This window comes from Scardinius erythrophthalmus, assembly GCF_964197995.2.
Source record: "Scardinius erythrophthalmus genome assembly, chromosome: 5".
In the NCBI taxonomy this organism is placed as follows: domain Eukaryota; kingdom Metazoa; phylum Chordata; class Actinopteri; order Cypriniformes; family Leuciscidae; genus Scardinius; species Scardinius erythrophthalmus.
Window position 1 is genome coordinate 22,580,006 of NC_138225.1, and position 23,467 is coordinate 22,603,472.

The window sequence follows — 23,467 nt, forward strand, 5'->3', positions numbered from 1 at the left end:
TGTCACTGCAAAATATTCAAATGAAACGTTTTGTAATTAAAGAAACCACAAACCTTACCAACTTAGCATTTTATAATTTATATATTCTGTAGTTACACAAAAAATGAATAGTAACCAATACAAGATTAGTAATGTTCAACCAAGCTTCATCTACAATTCACTTCAACACATCAGCAAAGAAAAAGGCCAAAGACCCCAAAAGACTGCCATCAAATTCAGAGCTTTATTAGACATTGTATGAACACTGAGAGCTTTTTAGCTCCTTGTGAAACTGCTTGGGAGGAAGAGATCAAAACAAAGGCAAACCAAGGTCAACTCTTTATGCAAGCTCCTCCTCTCCCTCTTCCTCGAACTCTCCCTCCTCTTCGGCAGTGGCGTCTTGGTACTGCTGGTACTCTGACACCAAGTCATTCATGTTGCTCTCGGCTTCCGTGAACTCCATCTCATCCATCCCCTCACCCGTGTACCAATGTAAGAAGGCCTTGCGCCTGAACATAGCAGTGAACTGCTCAGAGATGCGCTTGAACAACTCCTGGATGGCGGTGCTGTTGCCGATGAAAGTGGCTGCCATTTTGAGACCGCGAGGCGGGATGTCGCACACGGCGGTCTTGACATTATTGGGGATCCACTCCACGAAATAGCTGCTGTTCTTGTTCTGGACATTCAGCATTTGCTCATCCACTTCCTTCATAGACATGCGGCCTCGGAAAATGGCGGCCACGGTGAGATAGCGACCGTGGCGGGGGTCACAAGCAGCCATCATGTTCTTGGCATCGAACATCTGCTGTGTGAGCTCAGGAACCGTAAGAGCTCGGTATTGCTGACTCCCCCTGCTGGTGAGGGGGGCGAAGCCCGGCATGAAGAAATGCAGACGGGGGAAAGGCACCATATTGACAGCCAGTTTGCGCAGGTCAGCATTGAGTTGGCCGGGGAAGCGTAGGCAGGTGGTGACCCCGCTCATTGTGGCAGACACGAGGTGGTTGAGATCACCATAGGTGGGTGTAGTGAGTTTGAGTGTACGGAAGCAAATGTCATACAGCGCCTCGTTGTCGATGCAATACGTTTCATCTGTGTTTTCCACCAGTTGATGGACGGACAGCGTGGCATTGTAAGGCTCTACAACAGTGTCTGAGACTTTGGGTGAGGGCACTACACTGAAGGTGTTCATGATGCGGTCTGGGTACTCCTCACGGATTTTGCTAATGAGGAGCGTGCCCATGCCTGACCCGGTGCCTCCTCCAAGGGAGTGGGTGAGCTGGAAGCCTTGCAGGCAGTCGCAGCTTTCCGCCTCCTTACGGACCACATCAAGAACAGAGTCTACAAGCTCAGCACCTTCTGTGTAGTGACCCTTGGCCCAGTTGTTTCCAGCACCACTCTGACCTATGATTGAAAAGAGTTACAGATTATACAAAGCTCAATTTACAGTTTTTTCCAATTGCTAACGCACTAAAATGACATGCACAGCACAATTATTTAAAATGACACACAGAGAGCAAAACCTCTTAAGTCTCCAAACGTCTAAACTAGAGATGCACCGATTGATCGGCTGGTGACCGGAATTGGCCGATTTTCATGTGATCGGCCATGACCGGCCAGTCAGTCTGACATATGCCGATTTTATGCCGGTCAAATGCGCTCAGGCGCTGCATGATTAACATTGCGCAACATCAGCATCACACGTGCACACGGAAGGCACATTAAGGAACCTCGTAAATTACGGCTGTTTCACACCGCAAATTTAAATTAATTTCTGATTTGTATTTTTCTTTATTTTTTATAAATTATTTATTGTTCTGACAGCTCAGGTCTCTTTAAACAAAATATACCTTAATATATCTTTTTGTGCACTTTTTTTTAAGCCTATATATTTGACAGATGTAAAGCATGTGTATGTTTGTGTTTTTTTTTGTTTTTTTTACTTTAACAGCTCAGGGATGTTCAAGGAGCAACCTGTTTGTGCACTTTGCACTGTCAGTTTTGTTTTTGAATAAAGGGTTGGAAATTAATACTTTTTATCCGATTCATTGATTAATCGAAAAAATATCGACAGATTAATCGATTAAAATAATCGTTAGTTGCAGCAATAGTGAATTGTGTCAAGTGTTTTGATAAAACCAGCCTAGTTTGCAAAATTGTGTTAGCAAAAAAAAAAAAAAAAAAAAAAAAAACCTCTATAAACATCAAGAATTTAACATTCAGTCAAATGGCATATGAAAACAGGCTTACCAAAGACAAAGTTATCTGGTCGGAAGACCTGCCCAAATGGTCCAGATCTCACTGAATCCATGGTTCCAGGCTCCAGGTCGACAAGAACAGCACGCGGAACATACTTTCCACCTGTCATAGTAAAGTGCACATTTCCACTCTTAAATGTAAAACTTTGAATGACATTTTTTTATGTTTTAATACATTGCAAACGCAAACTGACCAGTGGCTTCATTGTAGTACACATTAATCCGCTCCAACTGCAGATCACTGTCCCCATGGTAAGTTCCTGTCGGGTCAATTCCATGCTCATCACTTATCACCTCCCAAAACTGACCACAAAGAAGAAAAGGAGTCAATATCAACAATTTTATCATCTTAAATGTCTTCAAAAATTACTTTAAAGCGGCACTATGCCGTTTTGGCAATTTCTTCGCTTTTTACTCGCAGGTTTCTCTATAGAGCTCCCCCTACAGCTTCGGAATAGATATTTGACAACACTGTCAACAATTTTTTGGCGACTCTACCCATAGACATGTATAGAAAGGCTAGATGGCTCAAGGCGGAGTCAGCTGTGTCGTCACTTGGCGGCCATCTTAGGTCAGGAGACTGCGCTGCTGCTCCCTGCTGCTGTGGACGGAAGGTGAGTGACATACGCCAACTAAAATGCTCGTAACTTGCTGAAATCTGGACGGATTTACAAACGGTTTGGTTTCTTACAAACGTTATTAACGTGGCTATAATTCTGAATGCTTAAACATTTTGAACATAATTATTCATATGTATGCAGTATAATAGCTACATCTCTGACGTTTATAACAAACCAAACCGTTTGAAAATCGGTTGAAAATTGAGCAAGGTATGGTTATTTAAAAATACATGCACCATGTTATGAGTGAGCGAGCATCCTGTCTTAAGATGGCCGCCGTGTGCGGATGTCGAGCTCCATTGGCCAGCAGCGCGGACGAGACATCTAGCCTTTATATGATATCTATGACTCTACCCCCCTCCCATCTTCTCCCTCTGGTCATTGCATTTGTTTTCAAAGAAGCCGTCGAACGCACAGAGCCAGCCCAAAGTTGCCATGGTCGCTTTCCCTATCACAGGCACTAGGGGGGTGCAAGAAGCCCAGCTAACAGGGAACATTCCCAGAACATTCACTAACGTTCTTTATAAGTTTTGTAAATGTTAGTACAAAACATTATTAAAATAATGTTTTTGGAACGTTATCAACGTTCTTGAGATGTTGAGAGAAAACGTTCTAAGAACAACGTACTTGGAACGTTGTTATGACGTTATTTGTGATTAATGAACAAATCACAAATAACAATACTTTTTTACTTAAGAAAACGACAATACTTTTTGTGCGCAAAAAAAAAAAAAAAAAAAAAAAAAAACGACTTTATTCAACTATTCATTTTCTTCTGTGTGGGCCTCTTGAGTGAGTTCATGAGAGCGCCACGACGCATGCGCGAGAACTGAGAAGATGACGCTCACAATCATTTTGGAAAAGTGTGAAAGGTAAGCCATTCATTTTGCAGCATTGGTAAGGCACTATTAATTTTTTTCGTTGGTTTCTCACGATTCGGACATCCAGGAAATGCACACTTTAGAACCATTTTAAACACTACATCGAGACCCATCTGCGTCATCTTCTCAGTTCTCGTGCATGTGTCGTGGCGCTTTCGTGAACTCACTCAGAGGCCCACATGAGAGAAAATGAAAAGGTTTTTTTTTTTTTTTTGCACACAAAAAGTATTGTCGTCGCTTGATAAACTTAAGGTTGAGCCACTGTAGTCACTTGGACTATTTTAACAATGTTTTTACTATCTTTTCTTGACTGGCAGAATGAAATTGCCTAGAAGCCTATGAAGGAGTGAGCCAGCTCTCAGATTTCATCAAAAATATCTTAATATGTGTTCCGAAGATTAACTAAAGTCTTACGGGGTTGGAACAACATGAGGGTAATTACTGAAATAATTTTCATTTTTGGGTGAACTAACCCTTTAACACCGTTTCAATTTCATTTAAATGTTGATATGAAAATATTTGTTGTTGTTTTTAAGCTATAATGTAGCGTTTCAAATGTATGATAATCATGAAATTTTCAACTTTTTGATGTGCTGTAAAAGTGTGCGCTTATAATTCACATGTTTGCGTTAATAATAAAAAAAAAGTTGAAAGAATGGTGCAGAAACATTTTTCTAACCTTAAAATAACATTTTAACATTAAAGAAAGTGGACATTTTAATGTTCTTTGGACGTTGTATTGTTAGTAAAGTTTTGGGGTAAAGAACGTTGCAGGAACGTTATGCACGTTTTTAGAACATTTCAAATCAACGTTCCCACAACCAAAATGGAACGTTTGGAAAACGTTTTCAGAACATAATTTTGTTAGCTGGTAGACCACCATTCAACCCGAAAAAAGTCAAAGAACCATTCCAATGACACTCCGAAGCTGTTCAGTTAAGGTAAAAAAAAAAAAAAAAAAAAAAACCTGCATAGTTCCCCCTTAAATAAGATGCTTTTAAATAATGGCCACTTTTTAAGTGTTGTCATGGCAACTTGCAAACCTACAAACTGAGGAAAACTACACGATAACGTTAGATCGGTAACTTAGTTGCTTATCTTATCCGATGTTATTTTTCTCTAGAAAAGCACAGTTAAACATAAATATTTAAGTATAATTAGTTATACACATGATAACTAGACAACAAACAAACTATGTCCCTCGCGACAACCCTTTATTGGCCAAACGTCGACGTAATCAATACCCTTAACTGTTACTCACTTTGGCACCGATTTGGTTTCCACATTGACCAGCTTGCAGATGAACAATTTCTCTCATGTTGAATCGTTAAGGAAAAAGCACTTTATTATTTAAAAAAAAAAACAACTAAACAAATGTAGTGGACTCTCTCCAAACGCGCGTCGTCTAAACTCTGCAAAGCCCAGTGAACAGTGTTGCCAACTATTTTCAATGGAAAGTAGCTGCCGCCTCCCCTAAAAGTAGCTAAATGTCGCTAGATGATGTCAAACGACAATTAGCATATTCATGACGTCATCGCGGCGTACTTGCGTTCCGCCTGCCTAATGTTTTTTCTCATTAAAATCATGCTCACATACTGTATTTTAATATAACATAATATAATATAATATAATATAGCCGAATGTCCAATAAAGCTGTTCTCATTTACTTTATTTTTTTGTCAGACAATAGAACGAGTAGCTATTGAATGACTATTTTTTATATGTGTAAAATTATCTGAATTGAGAGTTCGGGAACTGGGTGAACTAAAGCACTGTGATAGTGAGTATTATAAGTAATAAGCACAAGAAAAGAAAGGAAAATAAAATGGTCAAACTAAATTCTTTAAATATGTATTTTTTAAAAAGTCCGTCCGTGGAAACTGCTCATTCACGTCTGTAGCTGCCGTGCTGCTGCCCTCAGCCATTCACAGAACAGGGTACACGCAGAGAGAGGTGTGTGACCGCAAGGAGAAAGCAAATCTCGCGCTCGCAGGACTCATGCTGGCAACATTTGGAGGTTACCGAGGTTTGTTCAAAAAGTAGCTAGATTAGTCGCTAGTCGCTTTTTTAAAAAATTGTCGCTAAAGGGGTCTGAAAAGTCGCTAAAAATAGCGACAAAGGCGCTAAGTTGGCAACACTGCCAGTGAACGGTTTTCAGTTTTAAATAACGCCAACCCTAGCATTCAAACGCAGGTGGATGAACGAGACGTCAATCATTATCCGTCCGCCTTTGATTGGTCGAGGAACACGCGCTCTGTTGGAGCTTCTGTTTTTGATTGGATTAGGGATGTTGTAATCTGTTGCCAGTGGTTACAACGCGGATCACATTTCACACAGAAACCGTTTTGTATTGGTAACCAGAGACCTGCTTTTATAATCTAACAGAAGAATAGTTTTTTTTTTTTTTTTCATTGAGAATCGTGTTACCAAGTAAGCACACCTACCTACACCAAACAAACAGTAGATTGCATGTTTGGACTTGTTAGATTTGGTACAGTACACTGAATGCGCTTGCTATATATTATATTTTAAATCAGCTTCATATAAGATCAAATTCATATGAGGAAAAAAAAAAAGGGAATTAACTGAAGTAACTGCATTAAGCAGTTTTGCTGGGATTTGAAGTCTCTGAAAAGCATCAGTGTATGTCATGGCTGGGGAGTTGTAAAGACCATAGGGTAAAGACATGCTCTTTTTCAAGTAATTTATGTCACTAATTATAAACATCTTTGGCTGACATTTAGAAGCAAAAAGGATCCATTTTCTTTTTCAGACTGTGTTATGTTAATGGTTTCGCATATTGTTGGACTTTTCATGGTAATATTAACCACTTTCATGTTTGCTTGTATGGACTGTCAATGGAGCGTAAGCACATAGAATGAAAATATATGAACGAGATTACAAATTCATACAAATCATTGACCAAAATGTAAAATAGTAACAATTGGCCTATTTTGCTGTAGTGCAAGCATCACTGTCCACATCCTAATCTGCTCATTGTTTAAGATATGCATCTTTTCAAAGTTTAAAAAAAATGTATAGCCCACTTCATTTATACAGTACGTCTTTGTATTTTCTGAATAAGAGAACAAACCCTACGCCTCCATTAGTTGACCCATTCTGATAAAGATCTACAGCTGTTGATGAAAATAACTGAATGAGCTTTGATATCTTTGACCCTGTTTCATCTCTTTATTTAAATCGACACACACACACACACACACACACAAAAAACTTGGCCAATAAATTGTTCCTTGCTGAAGCAATATTTCCAATACAACCAAGTATTTGTGTAGGCCAATATTGTGCTGCCATCTCTGAAGCACTGAGTGTCTCAGCACAAGTGGGATGCGCAGCATCGATTAATTAATTATGAGTATCTGAGGTGTCATACATCCTTATAGAGGGGATTCAGGTCATGCATGCTATGACAGAAGCACACATAGGCTGAACAAAATAAAATAGGATTAATGACGAAGGCATGCAGAATGAATTTCAACAGCAGAGCTTACGATGCATTATGCATTATAGTTGTTGATGTATAACATACAACATTTGTATTATAATAATCAAGTCTACTCATCAGCATTTTGACAGGCCAAGAAAAAGGTCAAAATAATGTTATTAAAGGACCCAAGATTCTATGACACAACTGGATAGTTTCAGCAAAACTGTTTCATCTGTAATAATAATAAGAAATGTTTCTTGAGCACCAAATCAGCATTATTTCTGAAGGATCATGTGACTATTAATTTTGGAAAATGGCTGCGGAAAATTCAGCTTTGCCATCGCAGGAATAAATTACATTTTAAAATATATTGTAATAGAAAACAGTTATTTCAAATTGTAGTGATATATTCAGCCTTGGCGACCATTTAAAAACATTAAAATACTTACCGGCCCCCAAAATTGTGAACGGTATTGTAGGTTTCTGAGATATTAGTAGTTATTATTTGATATGAAATAATGTGTGTCCTCTGTTCAATATGCAGCAAGGCTCATGAATACTAGGGAACTGGTCTGAGGTACTCCCTCAGGGATTGGGAAAGTATGAACTTGAGAGGTTGTCTGTGCATGTGTGTAAGCAAAACTATGCATTATTGATTAACATTCAAAGTGTAGCAACACTGGCAGCAGCTGCCTGGCACGCACACACACTATCTTTGTGGGGACTCTCCATAGACTTAATGGTTTTTATACTGTACAAACTGTATATTCTGTCTCCTTACACTAAACCAACCCATCACAGAAAACTTTCTGCATTTTTACATATCCAAAAAAACTCATTCAGAATGATTTATAAGCTTGTTTACCCATGGGGACCACATTTTAGGTCCCCACTGTGACACGAGTCCCCATGAGTCTGTGTGCATTCAGGTTGAAGTCCCCACCGGGATAGAAAAACATGCGCACACACACACACACACACACACACACACACACACACACACACACACACACACACACACACACACACACACACACACACACACACACACACACACACACACACACACACACACACACACACACACACACACACTTTCAATACGCAAAAGTGGGACATAAGGATGAATACCTTCCTGCAGCTTTTGACCTGAAACACTGTGATTTCACCTTTTTTAGTTTAAGTTGACTAGACACATAAATATAGAAATATTTTTTAGTCTCGTGTACCAGACACTCAGGTTTACAGGTTATTTTGGCAAGGCTTGATCCTGTTTTCATTCCCTTACTGTTGCTGGTGATCCCTCTGAGGAAAGATAACCTACCTGGAAAACATCCTCCTCCATGCACAACAAAAACAGCTCTATAGAAACAGCAGCAGTACTATAGAAACTCTCCCCACACTGTATCTGTTGCCTCATTCAACTGTATGCACTATATTTTCATGGCCAAGGATCAATATAAATAGATTAATATGTTTATATCCTTGTTCTTTTGCAGTTAAGATAGACCCCAAAACACCAAGTCAAATTTTATTAACAAATGCATGGACCTAAATAAGTCCTCAATGCCAGCCTTGCATAATGTTGGCAACTTGAGGCTCTTTTGCATACTCCTGTTTTACAATGCAATGTTCTTATGTTATTTTTTAAAATCATACTTTTATCCTAAAGGCTAATTATATTATTGATAAAGTAGTCTTATTATTTTAGTTTTGGCTAAAGTGTGCTGTATTTAAACAAAATGGCACCCATAAAGGTATATATACATTTCAGTTTATTAGACAATTAGTTTGACCTTGTTTGAATTTAATTGAATTGTTTGACCTTCATGCCATTCATGAATGAGGGCATCTATAAATGAATATAAGAGCGTCTCATGTGTCTCCAGCAACACAATGTGATAAGATGTTAACACAACATGACACCTTGGCATTTCAGTTTTGCATTCCCACCCAAGCTCTCTGGGGCTGTGCAAGAAAAGCATTCACATCTAGATGCAAAACGTCAGAGATTTGTGTATGAGAATGCAATTTATGCAAAAGTGTTTGAGTGTTTGGGGAAGAGGTTATAGACTTGTTAGCATTTCAGTATATATCTGATGAAAGCTGAAGTTTAGGATATGAAATTATATAATTTTAAATTGTTGTTTATAAAATTATTTTTGTCACATCACACCATAGACTGCATTTAAGATAAATAACTACATGAACAGAACATTTGCATTCATTTAATGATTATTTTGTGTCAAAATATATGTTGATTTTCTTTATTTATCACACCTTCTTTCTATATAAGCAATTTCCCATTTAAAAATTCCTGCATCATTCAAGCGCACATCTACACACAATGGGCCCTATTTTAACGATCTGAAACGCAAGTAACTTTGTGGGCGCATCTCGGGCGCTGTTGCTATAATACCGGCGGGATAAATGACTCTTGCGCCCAACGCAAATCTCAAATGGGTTGGTCTGAAGTAGCTACATTACTCATAGGTGTGGTTTGGGCGTAACATGAAATAAACCAATCAGAGCGTCATCTCACATTCCCTTTAAGAGCAGGTGCGCTTATTCCATAGCAGATTGCTATTACAACGGCGGATTTGCCAGGCACACCCCAGTAGTGGTTCACAGCCGAGGAGACCGTAAAAGACAGAGAAGTGACATTGTATGGGGATGGGAGAAACCCACCCAAATAAGCTTAGGTTAAACAGGCGTATAATCACATCTTCATGGACACCACAAAGATTTCCCTCATGTGGAATATTTTTCTTTGTAATTGTGTATGGTTTGCAAAAATGGCAACTGCTGCGTGTGTGTGTAGATGAGAGAAGCAAAGCTTTGTTTGTGCACACGCTACATTATGACCAAGCATGCGCCCTTAAAATAGCATCTGAATAACGCGCCACTGACTTTAGACTAGGTTTTTCCTGGACTGTGGCGGAATTGTTTTCTGGAACTGCAAAATAGCACCAGGGAATGTTTGCGCCGGAACACGCCTCGCTGAACCGCCCCCGGGAGCACAAGTTCATTCCTTAATTTACCGATGTGCATCTGTTGAGGGAAAAGTCCGCTGTGCGTCGGGTGCAAAATAGGAATGATACATGCGTCGGTGTACAGTCAATTGCGCTTGTGCAAGACAGGGCCCAATGAGTGGATATCACCTTAGCAAATGATTTATATGTATATCAGAACCATTAAAACAAGCATATTGTCAAAGGTGCAGTTGACATTTGTGAACTGATGTATTTGTACATGCAATATATTCTGTTGACTGACTTTCTGTTTACATATGAATAATAAAATAGATAAATTCCCACATTCTGATTTTTTTTAATTATTTTTGTTCATTGGTAAAATGGATAAACCTTCTTAATCTTTCTTATTCAGCAGATCACCTCCCAGCAGGTTTGACATTATCCTGGAAGTAACCAGGGTTGGTGATGTTGCCAGCAGGTTTGTAAAAGGCCACAGTGATGAACTTGCCCTTTCCATCTGATGCCAGGCCGACCCCAACCTGGTCTGTAGACCTCCAGATCATCTGGGTGAAGTTACCTGTGCACATAAAGTTTTTTTCAGGTGTAAATTTTTAATTATGGTTTGTGATATATATTGTCTTTCATCTGTATTTTAACATAAACGTACATATTGAATCGATATTTGCTATAATATTTTACAGCTTTAACCATTTAACCTCTTCAGTTGATATGAGTGCAAAATGAATAACCTACCAGTTCCACTCTGAAAGCCAGGAGTTGCAAAGTTGTACTTTACATTTTCCTTGTACCATGATTCAGCAACCTCTTTTCCTATAGTTAAAAATATATATTATTAATAGTTTTTTTATTAACTTTATCATTCTGGTGTGCTATAGTTTCTTGTATAGAGACCCATTTGGGGGAATAACCAATTTACCTGTTGGATGCTCCATGTTGGATGTCCATTTGTAAGACATAGTCTCTCCGTGACCTTTGCCGCTGTTCTTCAGGGCGTTAATGCTAATCAGATGTGCTGCCCAATCCTGAGCCTCTTTACTGAGGATGGGGCACAGCGAGAGAGGCCGTGCCCCATGTTTCCGCCGGTAATCATTTTGAGCTTCAAGCAGAGACTGACGAAACTGGGACAAGATCTCACCTTTATCACAGGAAAAGAAAAAGCTTTTAATCCTGAAGAGACTTTTGAGTTGAAAGGCTTTGGTCTTTTTGACGTCATTTTTCACATGATTTCAAATAAGTTTGTGTACAACTTTATACATCAAATAGTGCTGAAAAATGAAAACAATGGACCTGACTGTGTGTCTTTATTATGTTTAACTACAAGTGTTCCACAAAGCAGTCTTTGTAGGAGCTGATTTTCTCAAACTAATGACCAATTACTGGTAACTACTCATTAAAACTACTAATAGTTTTTGAGTAAGTACATGTTGGCATGAAAGGAAGCATTTATTCTGCATTTATTCAGATGAATTCAAATCGATGCAAAAACATTTTAAAAAACAAGCACTGTTTTATTAAACAATAGTGTGCTGTGATGATCAGAAAAGGGTTATAATAGTTTACTCATAGTAAACCTACTATAAAACAAACAATTCTGTTTCTTGTGGAAGTCCATTTCTGCTACATAATGGGGAAAATTATGACATACTAAATCGAAATTGTGACATAAATTGAAATTATGAGATAAAATGTAAAAATAAATAAATAAATAATCTCATAATTTTGACTTAACTGATTCATCAAAGCATGCATTATGTTCTTATATGGCAGAAAATAGTCCTCCATAGTTTCTTGAGGTATTCATGTCCTCAATGCTTACCTTCTGAGCTGCTGCTCTGTGGAGACTGAGTCTTACATGGTGCTGGTCCAGAACTGTGAGATGATGAAGGCAGTTGGTTTGACTTGATGCTGAGAGCAGCAAGTGCTTGTCCAACTCTGTCAGCTGAACACCAAAAAATATGTTTAATACTTTCTGTGAACATTATACAATAAGAGTTAAATATAATTAAATTATATTGAATATATATTATATTTTAATTTAATTAATTTATATATTATTTATAATTACACAATAAATATAATTACAAATTAGATATACAAGTATTAATAATAAATAGTCATACTTTCAATCTACATCTACTTTATACAATAATCATACAAAATATATTCAGTATTATATCCCTGCACATGTATATCAGACTCACCAGATGGGGTGGATTTGAAGTCGAGTTTGGAACCTGCCGCTAGGACATTTCTTTCAAAATATCCAGCATTGCTGATGTTTCCTGCTGGGAGGTACTGACCCACCACAAAAGATGTGTTCCCGTCAGTAGCCAGTCCAACTCCCAACTCCTTCGTGTCCTTCCACACGACCTGTGTGAAGTGACCTGGAGAAACCACCAGATGTCAGAACAGAGACTAGAGCAAACGTCTAACCACTCCAGAGTGTTTACAGATAGACTCACCTGTTTTGGAGGTGAATCCAGGCCTGCTGAAGTTGTAGTCCTTAATTTCACTGTACCAGCTTTCCACTGCCTCACGTCCTATAGAAATTACAAACACACGATTTTCAAAAGTGCAAACAAGATCATGAGATGCACAACTGCTAATGAAATAATAGTTGCTTTAAAATAAATAACCCAAGCTCCAATTTTTTCTTCACATCTAAGATGCCTGACTGAAAAGTGAGCAAGCGAAACATTAGCAAATGATACAGACAAAGTAAACTCTGACCTGTGAGTTGTTTATTAGCTGAGCTCCAAGCATAATATACATTTTCTCCATGATCTCCATTGCTGTGTTTGAGGGTCTTGATTGACAGCAGGTGTTTGGCCCACTCTTGTGAGGAGCGGCACAGGTTTTTGTTTATGGTGAGCGGCGGGGCTCCATGATGTTTGCGATATGCATTGTGAGCCTGTAGGAACTCAGCTTCAAAGCTGCTGTCTGCTACACCCAAACATAAAGGTAGAAAAAAAATTTTGATTACTAGACAAAACATTAAAATATGAACTCCCCATTATCTTACTGACTGTTTATCTTGATTGTTGCACAATACACATTCGCACTTTTTTCACTGTTTGTATTTATATTGTATATTTTTGAGTAAGGGAGACTTGCAAAATAAGAATTTCATTGTGTGGTCAGAACCGTAGTGTTTTACTGTGCAAATGATAATAAATATATCTTGTATCTTGTATAAATAGTTATTTGAATTGCAGATAGCACATTTCATGCTGACTGAAAGGATAAAGACAGCCCACTGAAGAGATGTATGTCTGTCCTTCTCAGCCTCGCTTTCATTCCCGTTAAAAAGATGGCACTGCTGTGAATAAGGTCTATTGAGGTGCACATGCTGTTTCAGAAACCATAAAACAACAGTACAAAGAAAGAATGGACTATCACATTTCATTTGCATTATGGCTAGACAGATAAATATGCCAAAAGGTGCATTTTAAACCTGTGTGTTTGCATTTGTTCAAAAAGTACACCATTGGAAAAGTGCTGAGAAGAAAAGCTGCACAATTTGAAATATATTTAATGGCCATTCATTCATAATTATACAACATTTAGATTAAACAAATTGCATTGATTTTTAGTTACCTTTCCCACACCAAACGTAAAGAGTTTGTTCACCCAGAAATTAAAATTTTGTCATTACTTACTCCCCTTCATGTTGTTCCAAACCCGTAAGACTTTCGTTCATCTTCGGAGCACAAATGAAGATCTTTTTGATGAAATCTTAGAGCTAAAATCTTTCCCTCCATAGGCAGCTATGCAACTGACATTTTGATGCTTCATAATGAGATCGTAAAACTAATACATATGAATTGAGTGGTTTAGTCCAGATTTTCTGATGAGACTCGATTGCTTTATATGATAAACAGATATAATTTAGGCTTTTATTCAAATTCAAACATTGATCAGCGAATATAAACAGAAGCTCAACCGAACCTGCTTGACGCACAATAACAAACCTCATTGGTTCTTGCTGAAGCTCAAACGCGCTGCGTAACATGCACATTTATTTGTGTTCCGAAGTCTTACGGGTTTGCAAACAACATGAGGGTAAGTAATTAATTTTCATTTTTGGGTGAACTATCCCTTGAACTTACCTTTTAAGCTGGTTGGCACATGAAGATCCCCTCTGCCTCCTGATGCTGATATTTCAGTAATGCGAGGAACTGAGGGTGCTCTGTTTGAAGGAATGCCCGATACACCATGCGTTGGACCCACTTTGTCAGCTGAATGTTGCCAGATAAATCACATTTTTACTATACTGTAATGAACATTAACTATATCTAATATTTGAAGTAACGTTACTCTGTAACATTTTATTAATAAATACATTTAATAAATTATAATTATAATTCATGAAGTGCAATATTAAAGGGATAGTTCACTTTGAAATTAATTTTTGATATGTTTTAGCTTACCTCAAGGGCATCCAAGATGTAGGTGTCTTTGTTTCCACAGTAGTTTCAATTTGGATATTTTTAGGTCAAACCGTTCTTGTCTGTCAGTCATATAATGCAGGTCGATGGTCACTCTATCAAAACACAAGCACAGAGTCCAAATTAAAACAATTCCCCATCGTAAGTACACATTGACGGCCTAAGACACGAAACGAGCGGTTTGTGTGAGAAAACGAACAGTATTTATATCGTTGTTATCTCTTGAAAACAGCACACGTCCAAATGATCTGACGGCGCGAGCGGGTATAGATGTATACACTAGATGTCGCCTTTGCTACTGCAGTTCATTGGAACGAAACCGTAGCCAAGGCGACATCTATGTACACATCTGTACCCGCCCGCGCCGTCAGATCATTTGGACGTGTGCTGTTTTCAAGAGATAACAACGATATAAATACTGTTCGTTTTCTCACACAAACCGCTCGTTTCGTGTCTTAGGCCGTCAATGTGTACTTACGATGGGGAATTGTTTAATTTGGACGATGGGGAATTGTTTTAATTTGGACTCTGTGCTTGTGTTTTGATACAGTGACCATCGACCTGCATTATATGACTGACAGACAAGAACGGTTTGACCTAAAAATATCCAAATTGAAACTACTGCGGAAAAAAAGACACCTACATCTTGGATGCCCTTGAGGTAAGCTAAAACATATCAAAATTTATTTTCAAAGTGAACTATCCCTTTAAGGATATAGAAAAAAACATGAAACAAATGTCTTCATAAATATCATGACATGGATACTGTGAAACAACCATTCACTTGAAAGTGTACTCACTTGTACCAGAGGGCTTTGAGTCTACTTTGGAGCCTGTAGGTAGGACATTTTTTTCAAAATAACCCCCATTTGTGATGTTTCCTGCTGGAAGGTACTGACCCACTACGAAAGTTGTGTTCCCATCAGTAGCCAGTCCAACTCCCAACTCCTTCGTGTCCTTCCACACGACCTGTGTGAAGTGACCTGTAGAAACCACCAGGAGTCAGTGTTGTAAAAGAGACTAGAGCCAACTTAAAGGAGAACTCCGGTCAATTTTAACATTGAGCTCATTTTTTTGTACATTTGGAGTGCTGTCAATACAGAGAACAACGACAAAAATCGGTGTTGCCGAGTTCACGCGCGTGATCATAGGTACTAAAACTATGCGCGTGAACTCGACAATCGACTACTTTGGACTTCAACCGAAAAACAGGATGTAAACAAAGGTATTTGCGCTGGCTTAAATAACTTCATTTTTATACATTTCTTTCACATCTACTGCAGTCAGATCCACTCGTGTTCACTCAGAAGGAATCACTCACATTTTCTGTGCACTTGTAATGACACATCAAGGATGTTAAGAGGCTAAAAGCAGGTTTAGTACTTGCCCTATTGAAGTCAACAGGGTGCAAATTTTAAAAATAGAATAACTCGGTGTAGGCAACACCGATTTTTGTCGTTGTTCTCTGTATTGACAGCACTCCAAATGTACAAAAAAATGAGCTCCCGGCCTACTCAATGTTAAAATTGACCGGAGTTCTCCTTTAACCACCCAGAGTGTTTACAGACAGACTCACCTGTTTTGGAGCAGAATCCCGGCCTACTAAAGTTGTAGTCCTTAATTTCACTGTACCAGCTTTCCACTGCCTCACGTCCTGTAGAAAGCAGAGAAAAAGGCATGTAGGGCTAATTGTTTCTACAATGCCGTATCAAAACACCACTGGATTAGTTTACAGTGTGCAATACTAATTACATGTATTAAAAGACAACACAAATGCTTTATCTCCATCGTTTTGTGTTTTGTAATTAAGTTACAAAGTTTTGACAACAGGAGAATGCCTGCAATGCAATGGCATCTTCTAGTGCACCCCACTTGACCAAGGTCGGTCTGACTGGATATGACTGTCCTGGGCTGCGTTTCACAAAAGCTTCGTAAGCGTCACCAATGGTTAGCTGCTACTGCTTTTGAGAAACGCAGCCCTGGTCAAAGGTTACATTTATGGGAGGTTTGATTACCCAATTAAAATAATTTGACTTTCATTTACTGATTTTGAGAGCAGAAAGCTGACCTATGAGTTTTTTGGTAGATGAACTCCAGGCATAATAAAGATTTTCTCCGTAGTCCTTGTTGCTGTGTTTGAGAGTCTTGATTGACAGCAGATGCTCCGCCCATGCCTGTGCGGAGCTGCAGAGGTTTTTGTTTACGGTGAGCGGCGGGGCTCCGTGCTGTCTGCGGTACGCGTTATGAGCCTGTAGGAACTCAGCTTCAAAGCTGCTGTCTGCTAGAGAAGAGCATAATTTAATAATGCGCTGAAACAAAATCAAATTAAGTTTAAAAGTTTATTTCAATTACTCTTAGATGCTCTACATCATTATCGTTGGATGAGTTTTGATAAACTAGGTTAAATGTTAAAACTACTAAACTATAAATGCTACTAAAATGTTAAATACATCAATACATTATTATTAAATAAATAAAAGTATTAATTATTTAATGCTGGCACACCAAAAATAGAGAGAGTTATAATTGGAAAATAGATTTGAGTTTGGTAAAAGTTGTCTAGACTCACCTGCCATAGATAAAGCTATGCGAGAGACTGAAAAAAAAAAAAAAACCTCACATCAACACGGCAGTTACACCACAGTGAAAATTTCAAAGAGACCAATGTCACAAAGGAATGAACCACTCCCATTAAAGATGGTATGTTTTTAAATCTATTCAGTTACATGGAGTAAATAGAAGTCTAGCCCACTCTGTTCACTTTGCAAACCAGTGTTGAGTTAGACTCCTCATAGATAGTTTCATTAAATAAAATGTAAAAAAAAAACTAGAAACATTACACTCTTATAATAACGCAGCCATCCCAAGATATTCGATTTGTGTAATATTCATTTTGATTGATTACCTTTGAAGTTTATTTATTTTGTTTATTTATGTTTTCTTTAAGTATCTCTTGTAGACTTGGAATAAGAAGTGCTTGCACTGACAACTGCGTCAGTGAGTGATCATGACATACTGTACAACTAAAGTGCTCAGACTAAAGCTAAATGGCAAACGATATAATATATACTCAGACCAGTATCTTCATTCAGTAGATCATCTCCAGGATCTTGCTTGTTATGCACTTGCAGACACATTCATATTTTTAACCTATTTTACAATACATTTCTGTTGATGTTAAAAGAATTAAACTAACATAGGCTAACATTTTGTGTTTGTTGTCAAAATAAGTCATTGTAAAAATTGTAAAAAGTCATTGTATGCTCTCTGTGACCCTAGGAGACAGTCAGGAATGTGAACCAGTTTGTTTTTCCATTTGAATGAATTTAACCTTTAACTATACTTAGGGTTTGCACATGAAAATGTTTCATTTCCTTTTTTCGTGATAAGGTGTCTGTGTGCTTGTGCACTTGAGTACATGTGACCGGAAACTCTGGTGCTGCTCAGTCATTCAGTGAAAGAGCACAAATTTTACTGTCGCAAGACTGTTTTTTCTTGTGACACCCTTGGACATTAAACTTCTAGAAGGACAGCTAGACTCAACTGCAGGGTGCAATACAGGTTGTGATTTGCATATAGTCCGACGACATTAAAATTAATTGGTACTGAAAACTCGAAACCACAGAACATGCCTTACAGGAGTGAACAGTCAATTTGCATTGACTGAAGATTGGCAGAAACATATCAGGTTACTCAACGTAACCATGGTTCCCTGAGGGTAGGGAAAAAGACATTGCGTCTCTAGCTGACGCTTTGGGGAAATTGCTTTCTCAGAAAAAGCTGAAGCAATGCCTCATTCTCTACTCTTAGGGAACCATGGTTATGTTGAGTAACATGAGACAATCCCTTTTAGGGAGTTAGGTCTCTTGACATTGCGTCACCAGCTGATGTTTTGGGGATTGTATAAAATCCCTGCCGTGTAAAAACGACAAAATTCACAAATCTAAACGGGAATGAGCATAAACGCATGCCATAGCAAGTGAGTATAAGCAAGCAGGAGAGCGCAGGTCTCCCTTAGGTCGGCCATCGGCCAAGACGGCGCCAGTGCCAGTGCCTTCAGCACCACCCAACACAGGACTAAAGCCAGGGTGTCAGACTAGTAGCCTCTTTTCCACTTCCACTGTTGGGCCAGTGCGAGCCAGGGCTAAAAACATGCTGATAACCTTGGACCTCAAGCACCGAGGCCAAAATGAAGTTGCGTTTCCAGTGTCGGGCCAGTAGCCCCACAGCACTACCCTAAAATCTGCCCTTAACATACCTCCATAGAACGACGTCACACAACCTCTCCATTTCACCAGCTGACTGAAAACTAGCTAGATCGCAAAAGTATCATGACAGAAACAAATGTTTGGTCTTTACTTAAAGACTTAAGAATCCAGCATCGATATTTGACCAATGTTTTACAATAAAAATGTTAAAGTGACAGTAATTTATTAATTTGTGTCAGGAGTGCACATAAATCATGCTGAATCAAACAGTCACAACTGTTCGGTTGCACCTGCTCCATTTATTTGCGATCACAGGAATGCATAAAACAACTCCATTTTAAGTCCAAAGGCTTACACATTTAGAAACGTATTGATAAAATATCATGTTTCCATCACATTTCTATTGACTGTCCACAAAATTATGCAATCTGAGGAGGTTTGAGCGATCTCCCCCTTCTCACTATACCGTTATCCTTTAAGCCAGAGCAACAGAGGGAGCTCACAAGAAGAAAATAGGAGTTATATGAGTTATAATAATATATTAAAGGGTTAGTTCACCCAAAAATGAAATTTCTGTCAGTAATTACTCGCCCTCATGTTGTTCCAACCCCGTAAGACTTTCGTTCATCTTCGGAACACAAGATATACACAAGAATAATTAAGATATTTTTGATGAAATCTGAGAGCTGGCTCACTTCTTCATAGGCTGCTAGGTAATCGATATCTGCCGATAAGTTAAGTTAACCGAAAAGTTAGTAAAGACATTGTTAAAATAGTCCAAGTGAAAACAGTGGCTCAACCTTAAGTTTATCAAGTGACGAGAATACTTTTTGTGAGCAAAAAAAAAAAAAAAAAAAAAAACAACTTTATTCAACTATTCATTTTCCTCTGTGTGGGCCTCTGAGTGAGTTCACGTGGTGTAACAGCGCAGCGCTTCTGGGTTGTACGTCAGAACGTAGGCTCACTATTAGCCAGAATCACACACATGACCAGCGTCGGCCAATAGTGAAAGGTGGACCCATGCGAAAATAAAGCCCGACTCCACTTCCTAAGACACACTCCCTAAATGAAACATGATTAGTCAATCATTCAGCCCGAGAACTCCACTCATTTTAGAGATGTGATCACACATTTCATGAATGTACACAGAAATGTTTGCTTGTTCATAGGGACAGCGAAGTGGCACACTGTGTCTATGAAGCAACCTCAGAAACACTTGTCATGAGGCCTATCTGAATACATAAGTAGACTTGCCAGAGGATCTGTTCCGTGTAAGCAGTTTGAGGGAGTGAATTGATAATGTAATCGTGGCGCTGGGGCATTTCACAGCTTCATAACACAGTTGAAACGGGGCAATCTGTGCTTTGTATGATATTGCATTATAGAAATTTCTGATATAGAAGCACCCTCTGAATTCTTTGTCACATCGGTTTCTGGTTTCATAGCTTGCTCGGGCCCAATACAAGGAGCTGAGACTGGGCTAGACAAAAGTCGCACAGTCCACTGCGCAAGTGCGCATAGAGGAAAAGCACTGAAAACAGAGGCAAAGCCGTGTAGGGCTGAGCAAATGTGGGCAGAACTCTTTATTGTCCAAGTACTTCAGAAATCCCTTTAAAAGTATACATGTGAATTTAACGTGGCACAATGGCCTTCATCATCACTTGTATGCTAATGCAAGGGAGTCCACAATATGCTGATTTTGGACTGTTGGGACACTCCAGGCACAGAATGGTTCTCTCTGGAGAGACAGAGTCGTTTACATCTCAATGACACATCATACCATTTGCTTCACAGGACATATGTGCTTTCCACTACATACTGTTTATCTACTAGTGTGTTCTAACATGCAACTATGCCATGTTCAGTCTCATCTGACAGCTTACAAACAGAACTGAATGGTGATGAACTTTATAGAGATATTGAATTATCCTAATGCACAATCTAGGTACTGTTGCTTAAACATGCATTGAGAAGAATATGTTAATGTTCTTCTCTCCTTCTTGATCACCACCCATTTGCCTCATCTTTTGGTTCCCTGTCGGACGGTTTTGGTGTTGGTATTCCACTCATGCTTAACAATGCTTTAAACAGGGTATATGAAGAAAAGGTAACTGTTGATCTGGGAGAAAGGCTTAAACCCCTGCTACATCAGTGCATAACCTCATACTATGAGAAAGGTTTTTACAGCCTCTTCTGCACAGCAGTGCATTATTTGTTACAACTAATTTCTTTATACAGTATGTTGTTCAATTCTACTGTCTATTTAATTAAACATGCAACTTAATAAATAACTTTGCCTGCTTTATAGGCTTTGAGAATCTTTTAAGTGATTGTCAATTTTGTTATCTAAACGTTCAGGTTAAATCCTATGTTTTCCTATCAGTTCTAAGACTTTTACCTTTGTAGAATAAGAGATTAAAGAATAATAACAACAACTTTAATGGAGTCAGGTTAATTATATAGGAGTCAGATAAATAACTGAATTATGCATGTCATCCTTCAACTGCATTTTGTTCCGATTATTGGTTCAAAATAGCAGCGTAAGCTTCCAGCCTTACACTGGCGAGAGAATAGCAAGTGGCCGGAGCATTTTGTGCTTTATGTAAGCTAGACAGACCACCGCTCTAAGACGGGGAGGGGGAGACAGCTTATCCGTAGCATAATTTATAAGATGTCATACTAACCGGAATGTTGCAGAGGAACGGCAGTCCAGGTACCGTCCAATGAAGAGCAGATGTCTATGGTGAGTGATGGGTGGCTTTTTGAAGTCAGCATAGCCGAGTGAAGGAGAAAGATTCTGAGCAATAGCGCTCGATGCTGAGCTAAATAGCGAGTTGACCCTCACCATTGGCTAATGCAGTTGCATTTGCATGATTCAATTAGGCCTCAGCATTGTTTCCCCAAAGTGTCAGCTAGTGACGCAATGTTGAGAGACCTACCTTGAAAGGGAACTGTATTACTGAGACAAACGCAATTGGTGTCTACATGCCTGGTATTGCAAGTTTGCAGTATCAGGCTCTTTTCCTCTATTGTGATTGAAAGTATCAGGCAGTACACTGTTTGATGCATGCATTTCAAGAAAAATAGTGTTGTGTGTGTGTGTGTGTGTGTGTGTGTGTGTGTGTGTGTGTGTGTGTGTGTGTGTGTGTGTGTGTGTGTGTGTGTGTGTGTGTGTGTGTGTGTGTGTGTGTGTGTGTGTGTGATTATTTAAGAAAAATGGATTAGGGCACTGTATGCATTGATTGTTTTTAATGGTAATCACATTGACACATAGCTCACAGATAGTCTTAAAAAATACAAACATACCTGTCCTGAAGTCTCACCAAGGCATGCAGGAATTTGTCTTTATTTAAAAGCGGGCTATTTCCTCTCTTTCTCTTGTTCTCTCTATCTTGCTGACTAGCTGTGAAATCTGCGCACATCTGTTATGTGCTGCAACGCCCCTTGTCCAGGAAAGAGCCCTATACTGTACACACGGACCCACGTTTTCAGTTTTGGTTGCCTCTGAAATACACGCACACACACACACACACACACACACATGGTTTCGCTATCTTTGTGTGGACTCTCCATTGGCGTAATGGTTTCTACATTGTACAAACTGTATATTGTATCCCCTAACACTAACCCTACCCCATACACCATACCCATCACAGAAAACTTTCAGCATTTTTATTCAAACATAATTTTTAGTGTGATTTTAGTGCCTGACCAAACGTCCCCATAATGTCAAACATTTGAGGTTTTACGATCTTTGTTGGGACGTTTGGTCCTCATTTAGGTTAAACAAGTACACACACACACACACACACACACACACACACACACACACACACACACACACACACACACAAAAACTCTATCACACACACACACACACACACACACACACACACACACACACACACACACACACACACACACACTCATCATTACAAACTAATTTTAATACTATTAAGAACAGGAAAACAAAGCTCTAACTTGTTCTATCATGTGAAATTGCATATCTTCAGTTCATGTTCACGCCTGCAATCTTCTCTCTTTCTGTGTTGTCCTTACACTTGCATGTTGCGATAGCAGCACTTCCTGTCTATTTGCGGTTGTTTCCACTTATGTTTTTGTTCCTTTTGTCACCCACAGTGAGTAGTTATTTCAGATAAAGGTAATTTTGTGCACAAAAACATCATGAATCATCACTGTGATGGACTGGCCATCCATTCAAGGTGTTCCTTCCCTTATCTTCGGGACCAGGACAGGCTCTTTGCATCCCAGCAGCCCTACATAGTAGTTTGGAGAATCATAATTAAATCATGTACTATAAAAAGAACTATGATATACTAAGTACTATACATTTTCTCAAACCTTGTGTCTGAGCTGTGATGCAGTGGGTGGTGCAAGTGCTCATAACATACACTATGCTAAAGTCTTGGGCACATTAGATGCTTCACCAAAACATTTGTTTAAAGGTGGTTATTTATGACCTTTATCTATTTATATCTCACATATAGGCCGTTTAAAGCATCTTTTAGGAGTTTCTGGTCTGGGTTGACCTGATTTTGACCTGTTAAGTTGAAAAGCTCATTAAAGAAAAACATATTTTTCCCTTAAAAGTAAAAATGAAGACTAAAAGTG

At 38.8% G+C, this 23,467-nt stretch overlaps 2 protein-coding genes across 13 annotated transcripts; both read right to left on the reverse strand.

Moving 5' to 3' along the window:
* Position 1: 1 nt before the first annotated feature.
* Positions 2-12,549, reverse strand: LOC308691705 (tubulin beta-4B chain). Of its 2 annotated transcripts, XM_081367212.1 has the most exons (8): positions 12,381-12,549; positions 11,996-12,118; positions 11,096-11,314; positions 10,912-10,989; positions 10,667-10,735; positions 2,429-2,537; positions 2,227-2,337; positions 39-1,380 (listed from the first exon to the last, which is right to left on the reverse strand). In XM_081367212.1, exons 5-8 carry the CDS (start codon positions 10,673-10,675, stop codon positions 320-322), a joined length of 1,290 nt encoding a protein of 429 aa, XP_081223338.1. In that variant the 5' UTR covers positions 10,676-10,735; positions 10,912-10,989; positions 11,096-11,314; positions 11,996-12,118; positions 12,381-12,549; the 3' UTR covers positions 39-319. The 2 variants fall into 2 exon arrangements, with proteins under 2 accessions (XP_081223337.1, XP_081223338.1); XM_081367211.1 differs by lacking the exons at positions 10,667-10,735; positions 10,912-10,989; positions 11,096-11,314; positions 11,996-12,118; positions 12,381-12,549 and adding an exon at positions 4,997-5,271 and having other exon boundaries at positions 2-1,380.
* Positions 2,481-22,896, reverse strand: glipr2 (GLI pathogenesis-related 2). 11 transcript variants are annotated; one of them, XM_081367203.1, is made up of 15 exons: positions 22,817-22,896; positions 22,142-22,339; positions 21,520-21,774; positions 17,197-17,223; positions 16,696-16,908; positions 16,204-16,281; positions 15,428-15,610; positions 14,289-14,417; positions 12,910-13,122; positions 12,642-12,719; positions 12,381-12,563; positions 11,996-12,118; positions 11,096-11,314; positions 10,912-10,989; positions 8,702-10,735 (listed from the first exon to the last, which is right to left on the reverse strand). In XM_081367203.1, exons 3-15 carry the CDS (start codon positions 21,608-21,610, stop codon positions 10,575-10,577), a joined length of 1,776 nt encoding a protein of 591 aa, XP_081223329.1. In that variant the 5' UTR covers positions 21,611-21,774; positions 22,142-22,339; positions 22,817-22,896; the 3' UTR covers positions 8,702-10,574. The 11 variants fall into 11 exon arrangements, with proteins under 11 accessions (XP_081223330.1, XP_081223329.1, XP_081223328.1 ...); XM_081367204.1 differs by lacking the exons at positions 22,142-22,339; positions 22,817-22,896 and adding an exon at positions 2,481-2,537 and having other exon boundaries at positions 10,549-10,735; positions 21,520-21,748; XM_081367202.1 differs by lacking the exon at positions 21,520-21,774 and having other exon boundaries at positions 12,910-13,119; positions 16,696-16,905.
* Positions 22,897-23,467: the final 571 nt, after the last annotated feature.